Below are 16429 nucleotides of genomic sequence, written 5' to 3'. Positions count from 1 at the left end.
TTTGCAATAAAAGTTCATTGCTTCGCATTCGATTAATTTAATATTAATTTTGTATAAATTTTTTTATTATTATTTTAAATAAATTTAATTAATTCGATGTTAACCGAAATAACTGATTCGGTTAATTTAATTTTAGTAAAATTTTGATTTGATTCGATTAACTAATACTAAATTAATTTTTGATTAATTCGATTAATTTATGAACTGAATTAACTGAATGTTCATCCTTATTTTTTGATGCTACCTCTTTTTTGTTTGCACATCATCAAGAAAGTAATAAATTATGATAAAAAAAACATTTTTTAAAATAAATAAATAAATGAGAATTTTAACTTTAATTGTGATTTCTGAGTACGTGTAGTTGTGATTTGAATTTATCAAATAGACGAGTAAGAAAGAAATATTTTATATTTTTTAAATTAGTTGGACGAAATCTGAATCATATATAAAAACTAATGAAAAAAGTCAACGGCGGAGATAAGTGATTCTAACAGTACAGATATGAAAAAAAAATCTGACAAAAAAAAACAAAAACCGGTTCAAATAATTTATTGATCCGGCCGCCGTGCCATCGCCAGCGGAACGACCTCGGCGAGCGGCGTTGGCATCGGGCTCGGCGCCGGCGACGCCCGGCAGACGGGGCACGTCGACCGCGCCCGCAACCACGGATCCACGCAGTCGACGTGGAACAGGTGTCCACACTCCGGCAGCAGCCGGACCACGTCGGCGTCGCGATAGTCCGCCAGGCAAATCGAGCAGCATGACGCCGTCGTCCTCGTCGCCGACGTGGCTCTCATCGCCTCCTCGTGCGTCACCTTCGGGTAACTCCCCAGCGTCTCCTCGTCGAGCCCTGCCGCCTCCACGTCCGGAACGGCCGCCTCCTCCGGCCGACGCCGCCGGCGCGACTGCGGCGCCGTGTCCCCGCCGTCATGGGAGGTCCGCAGGCAGAAGAACGACATGAGGGTGATGGTGCCGACGAGGACCAAGATGCCGGCGAAGATGCCAACGCCGAAGCCGAAGCCGGTTATCCGCCCCTGCGAACCGCCGGGAAAGTAGTACGGATCCGAGCTCGTGCCGTTGCCGCCGCTGCTCATGATCGCTATCGCTCGATTTACTTCTTGATCTAAAGAACTATTGAACTCAATCGAAAGGCCGTTTTCTCGTTCTATCAATGTCAACGGGTAGTAACCCGGCATTATCGATCAAGAATCATCTCAAAGTCAACGGTTCTTCGAACCAAATTGCGGCATGCGAGTTGACTTTGCGAATGTAGTCAAATTTGTGAGCTGTGATTTGGATTACGAAAAGACAACAAATTACCAAAAGTAACATTAAGTTAGCTATTCATTATTTTATTTTGTTTTGATAATATAAGTTTTTAAATTGGCCGTACTTCTGAAGATAATTAAGTTAGCAATTCATGTGGTAAAGATTAACGCCCTCACACAGGTGTTAAAGAGAGATAAATCATTATTCTGGGCGGCCTTTTAGATAAGAGGAACTTATTCCTAATAGCATAGCTAGGAATTTTAACCGGTACAAATTCAATAAATTAAAAAAAATAATATACTACAAAATATTTAGTCATTGATTCTAATTGATCCGTTGATCCTTGAACTTATCTACGACTCAAAATTTTTTTAAAAAATAATACAATACAAAAATATTTAGTCATTGATTATTGTTGAAATAGTGATCCTGATTCCTAGAATTTATCTACGACTTAAAGATGAATTATTTATAATCTCACTTTATCATAATATTTAACATTGTATATGAGATCTTCATTTTAATTTAAATAATCATCCTAACTAACAAATTAATAAAATAAAATTTACACTTTACACCTCTCCTTCAATTAATAAAATATGAAAGAAGAAAAGAACAATTTATTTCTCTTGTTGTTATGATTGGACAAAAGGAAAAAAGAACTATTTATAAAGGGTTGCTTGCTAGAAAAAATAAAAGGAAGATAGTTACTTTTGAGGAAAATAAAGAAGAGAAGATAAAGAGGAATAATAAAAAGAGGAGAACTTTACCTTTTTCGTTAGCAACATTGACTAGTGTCGGTGAGCTCGACAACAACACAAAGAGAGCAAAGTAAGGTAAAACAGAGTTATTCTTGCGGTATCAAAAAAAACCCAAGAAAATACAAGAAGAAGAAAAAGATATGAGAGTTGCTCTTGTTGCTAGCAGAGGATAGATGCTATGTTTCTTGCTTGTTAGAGAAAAAAAGAGAACTTTTGTACTTGAAAAGAGGAGAGGAAAAAACTATAGGTTTACTGTCGTTGTAAAAGAGAAGGAGAAGAAGGGAAAATAAAAATAAAAGAGAGGGATGGAAGAAGGCACGATGGTGGTGTATGGCAAGGTGTGGGTTGTAGCGTGAGTAGGGAGAAAAGGGAGAGGAAAAGGAAAGAAAATGTTTTCAAAAATACCCTAATTCATTTTAAATTGATAGAACTTGTTTAAATCTTAAATTTGATTCAATCATAACTTTATCAAATCAACTCTAAATCAATTCCGGTTTGAACCAACATAATTCTTATCTCCGTGCCTAACTGTTTGATTTAGTTTGAAACTAGATCCAATTTTAATTTAGCTCTCTCACTTTGTGTTCTACAATTTAATTCATTCATTTATTATTATATATTTTATTTTTAAATTTTAATACTTAACATTCTAAGTCGTGATATTTTCTCATAAAAGTGGTACAATGGATAGTTTTGTTAGGACACTTGGGGAGTTAGAGGTGGGTGATTAACTCCAATTGCTTCGTGGATGATGATTTGCAGTGGAAAAACTTGAAGTAATGCTAATACCCTTGATTTTACTTGGTATCCACCTCCTTGAGATGACTAATTTAAGAGTCCACTCTCATTACTCACAGTATACTATGAAAACCTCCTTTTAGGAGACGGAGAAACCTTATACAAGCAAATACAAGAAATATAACAAGAAATGTAAAAAGAATAAGGAAATAAATAAACAATGAATGACTTTTGCTCTTGATCTCTTGTTACTATATATTGCCTCTTGATACTTGAAAAATACAGCAACACTTGTCTCCAAGAAATTTCAAGAACTGGCGAAGAGAGCGAAGAAGAAAAATATATTAATTTGACTTTTGCGCCTTTTTATTGTAACGACCCGGTCGTTCAACCCATTTGGCGACTTCTCATGTCGTCGACCATCGACCCTCGGTCGTGCCATTACTCACTAGGTCTTTCCACCCCTGGCCAGTGGATTTTTGCCTTCCCCGAGATTCGAACTTTAGACCTCCAGGCTTAAGTACTAGAGTTTATGAATCCTGGTAGCCAAGTGAGCGGCGCTAGAGTTCGAATCCTGACTATCACTTGGCTACCATGATTCATAAACTCTAGTACTTAAGCCTGGAGGTCTAGAGTTTGAATCCTGGGAAAGGCGAAAATCCACTGGCCAGGGGAGGAAAGACCTAGTGAGTAACGGCACGACCAAGGGTCGACGGTCGACGACATGAGAAATCATCAAATGAACCGCCAAATGGGCCGAAGGACCGGGTCGTTACAACTTGTCTCCAAGAAGTTTCAAGAACTGGTGAAGAGAGCGAAGAAGAAAAATATATTAATTTGAATCTTTGAACGCCTTTATATCCCGCGGATTAGGATTCCCAATTGATTGGTCTTACCCCGAATTGATTGTCATGTCAGATCCAAGCAAATCCAGCCGTCCAAACGTCATAATGATTTTTTTCCCTTTTTCTCTCAATCGATTAGCCAATCGATTACTAGGCTTCTTAATCGATCACCGAATCGATTCATAAGTCCTATGTTCACTCGCGACCTTCTCCCAAATGATCACCTGATCGATTTAGAATCCCATTGTTTGTCACAAACTTCTCCCAATCGATTGAGCACTTTCCTAATCAATTAAGCATAGAAAAACACAGTGCTTCACGAAAAACCTCACTTTAATCAATTAATCAATCGATTGAAGAGGGTTGAATCGATTAACCAATCGATTTAGCATCTCTCTATTGTCACGAGAACAACCCCCAATTGATTCAACGTCTCTCTATTCTCACTTGATCGATTAAACTCCTCATGAGGAAGCCATTGTGCTCCGTGAAAAAAAAACTCCTCTTGATCGATTAGCTGATCGATCAAGCGTGCTCCCAATCGATTACCTAATTGATTAAGACATTTATTGTTTCACGAAGAAAAACTCTCAATCGATCACCTGATTGATTGGTGTAACCCTTGATCGATTGCCCAATCAATTCAGAACCTTTCTGTTTCACGAAGAAAGATTTTCAATTTACCACATGATCGATTGGCTTTGACCCAATCAATTACCCAATTGATTGTCAAACCCTAACTTGGTTAACCCAAGTCTAGGGTTCCCTTGCTTAACTTCCGATAAACTATGATCTGTTGAGACTTCCCACTGGTGTTTACCATTTTCATGTCACGTGGCACATCAAATTAATAAGAGTTAAGGACTCAATTAACTTAAGTAAATCTCGTGTAATATGGAGTCCCAAGTCGAATCTCACAAGAAAACTAATAGTAGAATGATTGAAATTAGACTAGCATTATTCTCCTTTTGAGGTTTTCTTCTGATAAAATGGGAATGATCAGTTTTGCTTCACATCCTAGATTGCGAATTAAAATGCAACTAACAAATCTGATCTTGAGCAGTAATCAAATCCTAACTAAGGAAAAATAACATAATCTATGACTAAGAAGCTAAAAGGACTATGACAGAATTAAAATTGCAGAAATAACATATGCAGAAACTTGATACGAATATGGAATTTGCAGGAAGGAAAGTTGCAAAAACAAAAATAAAGATTCTCAGCTAGAGAAACGAGAGGAACAAAATTTAATTGCAGAAATGAGATCTAAAGGAATAAATCTATAACTATCAGTTCAGATTTCATGAAACAAGAAATTCGACAATGAAATCTTAAGAAAACTAAAATGCAGAAACAATAAACTGCATAATCAAAATTTAAACCATCTCTAATCAAATCTACTCTTTTAACAAGCCTCTCCTTGCCGTCACACAAGGATCCTTGATGAAACCTCACTTCGGACTTGACGAAAGAGCTCTCAACCACTGAATTTAGTTCAATCTCCTGCAGCACCAGAGAAAAACTTCCTGGAAAAGTTGATGAAGAAATGAACTGCAAGCATCGAAATTCTGCAGATCTGAAATCTGCATTCTCTGGATCGATGCTCTCTGATGGAGGGCGAGCCACTATCACCAAAGAATCCCTCCGATGATGGCTGAAACAGAGAAAGCACACGAACAGATCTGTGCTCCGGAGAGAAAGTCGCCGGCGCGAGCAGATGATCGAAACTTGGAAGCCAATGGATAGAAACTCCAACGCCAATGAAGCTCACTGAAAAGTAGATCTGGAAGAGGATGGGGCCGAAATCCTGAAGAAAACGCCGGGACGCGGAGCTGAGCGCGGAGGAATCGACGAAGAAGCTGGAACACTGTAGCTTCTCATTTAAACAGATCTCAGATTTGAACCAACGGCTGAGATTGATTCGGAGCTAAATCAACGGTGAAAGTTTGCCTAAAATATGATCCGAAGGTGCTGATGTTGATCTAGGGTCTAGATCTACTCTCCTGTAGGTCGGATCGATCAGATCATCACTGGATGGCCCAGATCCGCCCAGTCTTAAATGAACGGTCCAAATTTATTCGGCTGGATCAATGGCTGAATGAACTCAGATCTGGATCAAAACTTCTGGATCTTCATAAATGGCTCAGATCTGCTCCCCATTAAGTTGGATCGGCCAGATCTTCAACGGATGATCCAGATCTCTCCTATTCTTGATGAACGGCCCCAAATCAACCCAAAGCTTGATCTTCTCGTTTAAATTCTGATCCGAGCCCAATTTCAGTCCAAATAGATCCTTTGATGCTTACAAAATAAGAGTTAAATATTAGCATCAAATAACACCAAAAATAATATGATTTGCAATTAAATCCAAAATCTATGCAATGCACAAAAATGTAATGTAACCATGATTTAAACTATGAAACCAACATCAAAACCATGCATAAATGAATCAAAATAATACAGTAAAATCATGGTTATCAAATCCCCCACACTTAGTCTTGAACGTCCCGTTCAAGTCAAGAAAACTAAAATCCTACTTAAATGGCACCCCCGAAACAAATTCCTAAACATGATTAGAAAATAAAGAAAGTAAACCATCTAAGATTATCACATTCCAAAATCTCAAGCATTCATGGACTTAAAACTTTACTCTTGGTTAGCCACATAATAATTTCCATCTATCATGAATAAATTGAAATTGATTCACACTAAAAACCTCACAAGATAAGAGTTTTTGTGTCCCTCATCCTATTTTACATGTAATCACAAAAATGGAGGGCACTCATGCTACTTGTGCTTCTTGAACTACCATATGCTTGCTTATCTTCTACTCTCTACCATGATCATGGATACAAATCACGATATAAAGGTTAATCATGGACAAGAAAATGTAAGAATATGAATTAAGTGCACATCAAAGCATTAGTTGCAAGAAAAGATAAGAAAAGAAAAAAAAATTTGCTCAAAGAAAAGATAAGCAAGAAAGATTTAGCTTAAGTGGAAGACATGGATACAAAGAATGCTATATAAATGAATTCCGGCCACCACTTCCAACTTCAGAAAACTCAATGTTAGATGTGCTGTTTTTAATCTAACTATCTGAGCTTACTCCCCTAGATTCAATCATAGAAAGACATCCATTCACTCTCAGTTGAAGTATATCTTCTTAACTTCCTTCCCGTTCTCAGCCCTTTTGAATTCCTGGCACACAAAACAGCTTCAATTCACAATTTTCTTACACTGCAGCTTCAATTCTATCAACATTCCTGCATATAGCTTTGCAGATTCCAAGATTGATATGATAATCTTTGCAGCTTGTAACTTACTTAACTACTTCCTTCCAATTGCATAAACATCAATCAACAATTTCATTCTCATTCCTTTAATTCCAATGAATGTAACTCTAAGAATTCAATTCAGCTTAGCAAGGTTATTCTTCTTCTCATATTCAGAATTTTTCTAAGATTACATCCCTAAAAACTAACCCTTGAGAAACATTTCATTCCTTCCCAATTCCAGTAATATTCATTTACTTAGCTTCAATTCTTAGCCTTTCAAAATTCCGGCACAAAAACTGCACTTACAAATGCAAACTGAACCTTCACTGCACTGCATTTTCCAATTTCAGCACTTTGATTCTTCAAAATTCTATCAAATAAATTTGCAACAGCATGGAGAAAATGCAACAACATTTGTTTCAAACAATGCAAGAACATCACTGCTTTTCCCTCTGGATTTAAACACACCTTTAATATAAAATTCTACATTTCTAATTCCACTCAACATTTCAGCATTTCATCAACTGATATGGTGTCAATATAAACTTTCTTGTTCTCTACTTGTGCCTTCAATCAATGAGACAACTTGGACCATACCTTACCTCCCCCACACTTAAAGCTTTGCTAGTCTCGAGCAATAAAACCTAACAATTACTCAACAATTAGATGCGTGAACTATAGGAACAGATTTCCTGCATATTTCTGCAACGTCAACGAATTCAGCATAGTGTATCAAGATTTGGAATTCCAAGTCATTCTAGCTTAAGGATAGAATAGTTGTACTTGACAATGCCCCTCATTTAGCATTCAATCAGTAAAAACTTGAATTCAATCCCATTTTTGATCAGAACATAAGTTACAAGATTAGTACAGCAGCTGTTTAGTGAAGACATACAAATTCTGTCCACTCAATATGTGTTCCTGTTTTGTATCAAATCTCACTACAAAATTCAGCTAAATTACAGAGATTCAATTCATCTTGCCCCTTATGATTCCTATCAAATCATCCTCTCAAAAATTTCTGGATTTAAGCAATTCAATCTTGCTATAATTCATTTTCCAGAATTCGTACAGAACCTGCCCAGAAATCTGCAGATTCCTACAATTACAGTTTCAGAATTTTAATGTCATTATAAGATATCTTAATGACATATATCAATAGCAATTTACATCCCAAATAATATCTAGAATCACATTTCAATCAGCTGCCTTCAGAATTCCGCAGGGTTCAGCAAAACACTTCTTCTGCACTGCCCAGAATCAACACTTCTTATCTGAAATATTCAACAGAAAAGATGAATTAGAAGATTCAAATGTACCGAATCTAATTTGTTTCCAAAGCTTATGATACAATCCTTTATATTGATATAATCTTGAATGCTTATTGAATACAATTCATCTTCTATAACTCAGTTTCCAGCAAAACAGCACCCTCTAAAACATCACTGTGCAGTTTCATTTCAGCCTCTGATTTCACTCAAGGATTAAAGCCTTGAAACTCCAATCTCAATGGATCATCTCAATTATTCTCCACAAATGAAGGCTTTACTTCAATCTATTTCCAATTTGGAAATTTAGCTAAAACAAAACCACAGAAATCCCCATGCTGTTCAGTTGTAGATTTCTAAGTTCCAGAATTCTGTTTCACTCACACTTAGCTCAAATTTTGCTGATAAATCTCTATGAACTATGGCATTCAATTACTCACTAACAATTAGCTTGAATTCAATTTATTTGGCTAAAAATTTAACTCCAAAATTGGCACAGAAAACTGCCCAATGAACAGAATGCAGCAACTTTATTGAGTTTCCTGCAACTTCAGATTTTCAGAATTAAAGCCTTCCTTCCTCACTATTTCTTCTTTTCAAATTCAATAATACCATCTTCAAGTGCTTCATAAATGGTGTGGTGTCCACCAATTAAATTGAAAATTCTGCTCTTCCATAACAGATTTCCAGCCATTACACTCATCATATACAAATAGCTCCCAATTTCCATTTAAGCCTCTTGATACTTCCAAAATTCATTTGAATCTGTAAGTGTAAGAGAATCACTGTTCTTTCCTTGCTAATTGAGAGCTGAACATAAAAGGTTGATACAACTTGATACAATTCTAAAGCTGCACTTGTTCCTTATCACAGTCATTTGAAGGCTATAGCACAGCACCATAGGTAGCAACATCATCAAAATATTCGAATTCTAGCATATCTGAACCTTCTTGAACATATTTCTTCAAATAGTTTGAGTTAAAGTTGCAGAAATTACACAATTCTCAGTAACCAAGAGCTCGAGTCAGCAACTCCAATACTGAACATCCATAAAGCACATAACAGAAACTTCCAAGTTAACCAATTCAAATTACTTGGAATCCGCAGATTTCACAAGCTACAACCAATTTAGTACAGCCAAGTTCTGAAATTCTGTAAACTTCAACCCATAGAATTGTACTAATGCAAACTCTACAGCCTTTAACATTTAACTCTAGTACATCCTTTAAAAATTCCATCCTTGTCTTGAATTTAATTTTCAGCCATTAACAAGTGCATCCAAACATTCAAAACCACTTCACATTTCCCCCACACTTGAATCCTTGTCCTCTTGGCCTAATAATTCATCATATAACAAACAAAGTACCCACATCCAAAAGATTAAGAAATGAGAGGAAATGAAATGATATGATGATAAACAAGTAGATAAGAAAGATATTGTGTGGAAGAATATTAAAGCAAATTGATTTACCCTTCACTAATATGATTCAATCCATTGAATTATAGTTTTGAAAGAATCAAAGCAAGTTCTAGAGTGCAATAACACAAGTGCATCACTCAATTAAGGCTTATCCTCACTAGGCATGAAAATGTATCGATCCAATTAACCAATCAAGTGTCCATCATTAAGTAGAAACCTTAAGAAAATTAAAAGTCCATAATTGACATTAAGCTCCAAAATAGATTTTCAAATCTAGCTCACATTCTCTACTTCTAACATGCTTGATCCGGCGGTAAAAATCCGGAACCCCATAAGGAGTCAACGCTGAGGGGAGGTCAAAGGGTCCAGTGGCTCGCCGGAAAAGGGCGAGCCGACCGGACTCAGAAGAAAGGGAAATCTGATAGTAAAAGGCACCCTGGTAGGGACCAGGGGTCCGACGCTCAAATAAAGCAGTGCGTAATGACCGAGCGGAAGGAGGTGCCGCCCGGACGGCGCAAAGAATCAAGGCCGTCCGGACGACGTTCATCGCCCGCCCGGCGGGCCGGGCACCCCAGTCAGACGGTGGGTAAAAGACGGGGACATCTTCTGACAGCCGTCAAGTCGTATGGCTGTGCCTTACTTCTAGTCTGACAACGGGTGGTCCTGCCGTCCCATCAAAGAACATGCTCGGACTGTGGCAGCATGGTGTCAGGTAAGCTCTCTGACAAGTGCATACCGTGGCATGGGTTGCTGACACGTACGCACCTCGGTGGGCGTGCATCAGTTCCTTCTCCGTCCTATATAAAGAGGCCATTACTTCGCCAAAGGTACGCAGAATATAAATTTGGCAGCCACTTTCTCCACCACTTACCTGACTTGAGCGTCGGAGGACCGTCGCCGGGGCACCCCTCCCGGCTCGGTTTTGTTGCAGGTTCGCCGGAGCACTCGAGGATCCAGCAGAGAGCGCCACGTGCCCAGCGTCCGCTGACTCTTGGTTCGGACAGGATCATTATTATTATTATTATTATTATTATTTATTTTTTATTTTTTTTACTTTTCTTTTTCCTTGTATATTTTTTTACTTTTTTATGTGTTTTTTTTTATTTTTTTAATGTTTTTATATTTTTATATTATTTATATTTATATATTTTAATTTTTTTTACATTTTTTAAATTTTAATTTTAATTTTTTTTATTTTTAAAATTTTTATAATTTTTTTTATTTTTAAAAATTTTTTAAATTTTTTAACATTTTTAAAAATGTTAAATTTTTATAAATTTTTTTTAATCTTTTTTAAATTTTTTATCATTTTTAAAAAAAAATTTTTTATTTATTTATTTATTTATTTTTTAAAAAAAAATAAATTTTAAAATTTTTTAAAACATTTTTTTATTTTTTTACATTTTTAAATATTTTTTTTACATTTTTTCTCTTTTTTTCATGTTTTTTCTTATCGGAGGATATTTTTGGTAAAAAAAATCGTTAACCCCGGAATCAACAAAAACCTTAGTTTTCTGAGATTTTCCGATTCTGGGCTACATGACCCTTTTGCTGACGTGTCGGGCATGGAACATTACTTGGGAATCATCGAATACCTAAATCAAACAAGATTTTTGTTGATAACCTTGGATGGATAATCAAGGTTATCAAAAATAATCTCGAACCAAACGCACCCTAGTAGTTATCGCATGTAGTTATCCACTGAGTTAGCCACGAGACTAATGGAGAGAAAAAAGAGAATGTTATATACAAAGGAGAGAGGAACAAAAGAAGCTAAAATGAAAATTGTACACGCTTTTGGAAAGAATGAAATCTTGGGGTGCATTCTAGGAATTCGAAAAACCACAGGTAGCTCTTGGGAAATTGCCGTAAAATCAATAAATAAATTTATTCATAAATCTCAGCAACTAAACCCCTAACAGTTCGACGAGCATTCGGAACGCGCTCACGAACGTCCGGTCCAACCCTGCCCGGCGAGCTCTCCGTCTCGATCCCATCTGCCACCGAGCTACCTCAAACGCGACGAGCATCTCCTCCTCGTGGCCATTTCAAGGAGCCGAGCGACCTCAAAGCCCAACGATCGGTGTCCTTTCCTTGCCGTCGCCGAGCTTCCTGTTGCGGTCGGGACTCCCCCGAGCAGCAGCAGTTTCGTTTGAGAAAGGCCTGTCGGTCTTCTTTCTGCTTCCTGGAGTGGCTTAATTTTGCATAATTGGCATCTCCATTGTTGTTTATTCAGGCAATTCAATGAGATTACCCAGCTCTGCATCTTATTCTTGGATCGTTTCTGGAATCAAATCTGCCTTAGTTCAAAATTCTCTATTTGGGGGAAAATGCTTCCATGCTCGTGTGATCAAGATCGGATATTTGCATGATATTTATCTTTGCAACCATCTGCTCAACTTTTACGCAAAATCTTACAGCGTCAGTGATGCCAATGCATTGTTCGATGAAATTGATGAACCAAACTTGGTTTCCTATTCCACACTCATTTCTGCAAATTCTAAGCTGGGAAATCCTTCATTTGGTTTGCGTCTATTGTCTGAGTTACACAGGTCGCAAATTGAGCTGAATCCTTTCATATTCTCAGCCTCAGTCGTGGCATGCTCGAAGCTAAAGGATTTGGGCCTTGGCCAGCAAATTCATGCACAAGCTGTTGTCTCTGGACGGGCAACTGACTCATTTGTCAATACTGCACTTGTTGATATGTACTCAAAACTTGGTGATCTGGCCGGTGCTACAAGTCTTTTTTACCAATGCCCAAGTGACGACCCTGTTATGTTCAATGCTATGCTGAGTGGATATGTTAGTCATGGTGAGTGTGAGCAAGCTATATGGGTCTTTAAGCAAACAAGAAAGAGATTTAATATTAAGGCATCAGAATTTTGTTTTGCGAGCATTACTAAAGCCTGCTCGGACTTAGAGAGAGGGATCGGAGAGCAACTTCATGGTCTTATTCTAAAGATGGGATTTGATTCTAACTGTTTTGTTGGAACTTCTCTCGTCGATATGTATAGCAGATTTGGAGATACAGAGAGCATGGAAATGGTTTTACGGGGTACCGAGTCATGTGATATTGCATTGTACAATGCCACAATCGGTGGATTTTCAAGAAATGGACTTGACAAAATAGCATTGGATTATTTCATTGACATGATGTTGGAAGGTTTTTTACCAAACGATTGCACTTTATCTAGCGTACTCAAAGCTTGTGGTAGTTTGAAGTCTTTGGATTCGGGAAGGGCGATTCATGGGATTGTGGAGAAGTCCAGATTTCGACAAGATGTGGTGGTAAATACTGCTTTGATTGATATGTATGCTAAATGTGGTTCTATAAAGGAAAGTTGCACAGTGTTTGGCTACATGCATGAGAGAAATACTGTGTCTTACAACTCTTTGATATTTGGGCATGGGCTAAATGGAAACTATAGAGAGGCCATATCCGTCTTCAATGACATGAATAATAATAATATCAATTTTGATCTTGCTACCTTTGTTGCTTTGTTATCTTCATGTTGTGGACATGAATGGATCACATACGTCCATGCAATTAAACATGGTTTTGCATCAGAGCTGATGGTTAATGATGCACTGTTACATAGTCTTTGTAAAAATGGGACTGTTGATGAAGCTCTAGAATTTTTCAACAAGATGGAATATCAAAATGTTATTTCATGGACTATTATGATATCAGGGCTTACAATGTCGGGTCAATATTTTGATGCAATATATTTTTTCAAAACAATGACATCTTCAGGTATATCGCCTAATAGCTTCACTTTCTCTAGTGTTTTGAAGGCTTGTGGTCATTTATCTTGTCCAAAAGGAGGGGGATGCTTTCATGCACAATGCATAAAGCATGGGACCATGGATCACTACACCAACAATTCTCTTGTGGACATGTATGCTAAGTGTGGATCCCTGAAAGAGAGTAGGAGACTTTTTGATGAACATAGATATAAGGACATAGTCCTCTGGAACACAATGGTCGCTGGATATGCACAACATGGTTATGGTCTTGAGGCTCTAGAGCTTTATACTTTAATGGAGAAAAATAACATACATCCGAACCATGTAACTTTTGTTTCTTTTTTGTCAGCATGTAGCCATTGTGGGCTGGTAGACGAAGGGATTCAGATATTTGATCTAATGGTTTCTAAGCATGGAATGATGCCAAGCATGGAGCATTATGCATGCATGGTTGATTTATTTGGTAGGTCTGGAAAGTTGGATAGAGCAAAACGTCTAATTCTTGACATGCCTTTTGAAGCTGATGTATCAATTTGGGCAACTTTCTTATCTGCCTGCAAGCTTCATGGCAATCTAGAGCTTGCGGAGTCAGCTACAGATAAAGTAATGAAAATGCAAGGCGAACTTATTCCTACAGCCGTTCTCATATCCAATTTGTATAGTGAACTAGGAAGACCTCATGATGCTGAATACATGAGGAAGTTAGCAGGACCAAGAATGAGAAAAGAGCCTGGGCTAAGTTGGATTACCTAGAAGTAAAGAGCCTTTGCAATGTTAGTAGCTAGCTCCTTAGCGTTGAAAGCACTTTTAACAACTCGCTGGTAGCTCAGGTCTGGGACCACGGTGATGCCATGCGCACACACCTTTTGGCCTCCTTGAAGAAAACATACATGGATGTATCAATCACTTATGTAATCCCAAGCGAATTAAGCTTAGTTCAAATGTCATTGGACAGGTGTGATATAGTCATATTAGTCATTCGTTTGCTACTATTGATTCCTTTTATGGTGAACATTTTTTTTATTTGACATCAGTTGTTTCTTGTAGTCAAACTTCCTCATGCCTATCTTCATACTATGTGCGTGTTCAGCACATTGGCAGCTGCAACTTAGATGGAAAATCTGGTAGGCTATTGCGCTTCACATATTAAATTATTCCAAGGATTTTCAGACTTTGTGCAGTTGTCTTGTAGGTTTTTCTTTTATGAAGTATCAAACATTGTTTTTATTTAGTTTCTGCTGAAATAATTGACTGAGGATTTTTCTTCGACCAGGTTAGCTGTGCAGTGCAAAGCAGAAGTCTACATATTTCCTCAAACTGATTTGAAAGTCAGCTAAGCTCATTTCAGGGAGCTAACATGTCGATTGGAATTCAACTATGCATGTGCAAACCACATGAGTAAGTTGAATGAAGTCAAATGTGTCAATGTAAACCTCGCTTGTTTCTTATTTAAGTTGGAATCCATTTTGAATTTAGTACAGATTTCTCAATTTGTCCAGGCTTCAAAATTGTCTCTTTGTCTCGAACTAGGGGATTCCACCTTCACCTTGTTGATTTACTGATTAGATAATGCAACAGAGCCCATGACAAGAACCAGATTTTATAACTTATTACTAATTGTAGCTATCATTTAAGCCCGAGTCAGACTACTATCCTTTAACCATTGCAAAGCCATCCAATACACGAAGCTTAAGCAGTGAAAATGAAATGACACTTTTGTAGAACTTAAACTTCATCATTTGTTCATAGGATTTTATGATTGTTCTGGACTTTTTAAATCAGTTGACTTAGTCATTAAAGCTGCATGACTTGAATATTTATTTGACTCTTTTTCTCCTTTATTCAACAGAATTTTTGAAACCGTTGGAGCTGTTGATTCTTCAGGGTTCCTTTATCGGTTTCTCATAACAAGCGAAAACATAGATGATGGAAACAGAGAAAACCAAGTGTTCTGGACGTGCGACAATTGCAATAGTAGGAGAGGCTGCTAAGATGTAGCCCTAGAAATTCTTTGGCTCGCTCTTTTGTCCTTCAAAAGCTCCTTCCATTACTCCCTCCATTTCATTTATTGCTGATTCTCCTTACTGGGCGTTTAAGCGCGGTTGGTTCATTTTACTAGTTGAAGTGCAATGTTTACGCACAGAACATGAATGTGTTTGCTTGTGTTCCTACGACTAGTTGAGCACAATGTTTACGTACAAAACATGAATGTCTGTCTATTTCAAATTTTCTTTTCCTATGGAACTGAAGTTTATCTTCCGCTCCTAAAGATCAAAATCATCCCAGCAATGCCCGTCAACTACTTGTATTGCATACCAAATCATGAAGAGCAGCCCATTAAAACATTCTTTTTTTCTTAGTTCAACCCATTATGGGCTATACGGGGCAGTAGGAATGCGGCCCAGTAGTTTTATTACAGCCCATGCCATTGGCCCAGGAATGGCAAATCAGTAATCCAAAGAAGGCTACTATGGAAATGAATCAAACCTTTCGTGAATAAAATATACTTATTTATGATTGTTATATATATATATATATATATATATATATATATATATATATATATATATATATATATATATATATATATAAATTTGATATGCTAAGCGACACTTTATGTGCGACCGTGAGCGAAATTCGACATGGGCTATTTGACACAGCCAAAATCTAATTTTTTTTAATCTCTCTCTCATCTGCATGCAACAATTTTTCTCTCTCATCTGCATGCAATAACTATAAAAATTTTTAATTTCTCTCATCTGATTGCATGCAACAATCACTGTACTGCTAATTTTTAAAGGTGATGTAGTTACTACAACATTGTAGCAGCTACTACACAATAGTTGTTACACGTTGTAGCAGCTTCTGTACCGTTGTAGCAGCTACTGCACTGTTATAGCATCTTCTGCACTGTTATAGCAGTTACTGCACCGTTGTAACAGCTTTTGTACCGTTATAGCAGCTTCTGCACCGTTATAGCAGCTACTGCACGGTTGTAGCAGCTTCTGCATCGTTGTAGCAGCTTCTGCACTGTTGTAGTAGATTCTGCACAGTTGTCGCAGTTTCTGCACAGTTGTAGCAACTACTGCATAGTTGTAGCAAC

At 37.4% G+C, this 16429-nt stretch overlaps 2 protein-coding genes across 4 annotated transcripts; one reads left to right on the top strand and one right to left on the bottom strand.

Annotated features, from left to right (window-relative positions):
- Nucleotides 1-548: 548 nt before the first annotated feature.
- On the bottom strand, nt 549-1196 carry LOC122050222 (putative RING-H2 finger protein ATL71). Its single transcript, XM_042611149.1, has one exon. It carries the CDS (start codon nt 1194-1196, stop codon nt 549-551), a length of 648 nt encoding a protein of 215 aa, XP_042467083.1.
- Nucleotides 1197-11500: 10304 nt separating this feature from the next.
- On the top strand, nt 11501-15602 carry LOC122051218 (pentatricopeptide repeat-containing protein At3g02330, mitochondrial-like). Of its 3 annotated transcripts, none has more exons than XM_042612219.1 (4): nt 11501-14281; nt 14374-14450; nt 14600-14753; nt 15176-15602. In XM_042612219.1, the coding sequence occupies exon 1, from the start codon at nt 11824-11826 to the stop codon at nt 14077-14079; it is 2256 nt and encodes a 751-aa protein (XP_042468153.1). In that variant the 5' UTR covers nt 11501-11823; the 3' UTR covers nt 14080-14281; nt 14374-14450; nt 14600-14753; nt 15176-15602. The 3 variants fall into 3 exon arrangements, with proteins under 3 accessions (XP_042468153.1, XP_042468155.1, XP_042468154.1); XM_042612221.1 differs by having other exon boundaries at nt 14361-14450; nt 14600-14724; XM_042612220.1 differs by having other exon boundaries at nt 14600-14724; nt 15176-15601.
- Nucleotides 15603-16429: the final 827 nt, after the last annotated feature.

The sequence above is a fragment of the Zingiber officinale genome, chromosome 3A (assembly GCF_018446385.1).
Source record: "Zingiber officinale cultivar Zhangliang chromosome 3A, Zo_v1.1, whole genome shotgun sequence".
In the NCBI taxonomy this organism is placed as follows: domain Eukaryota; kingdom Viridiplantae; phylum Streptophyta; class Magnoliopsida; order Zingiberales; family Zingiberaceae; genus Zingiber; species Zingiber officinale.
The sequence above is the reverse complement of the archived record's forward strand: the minus strand, read 5'-3'. Positions and strand labels throughout refer to the sequence as shown.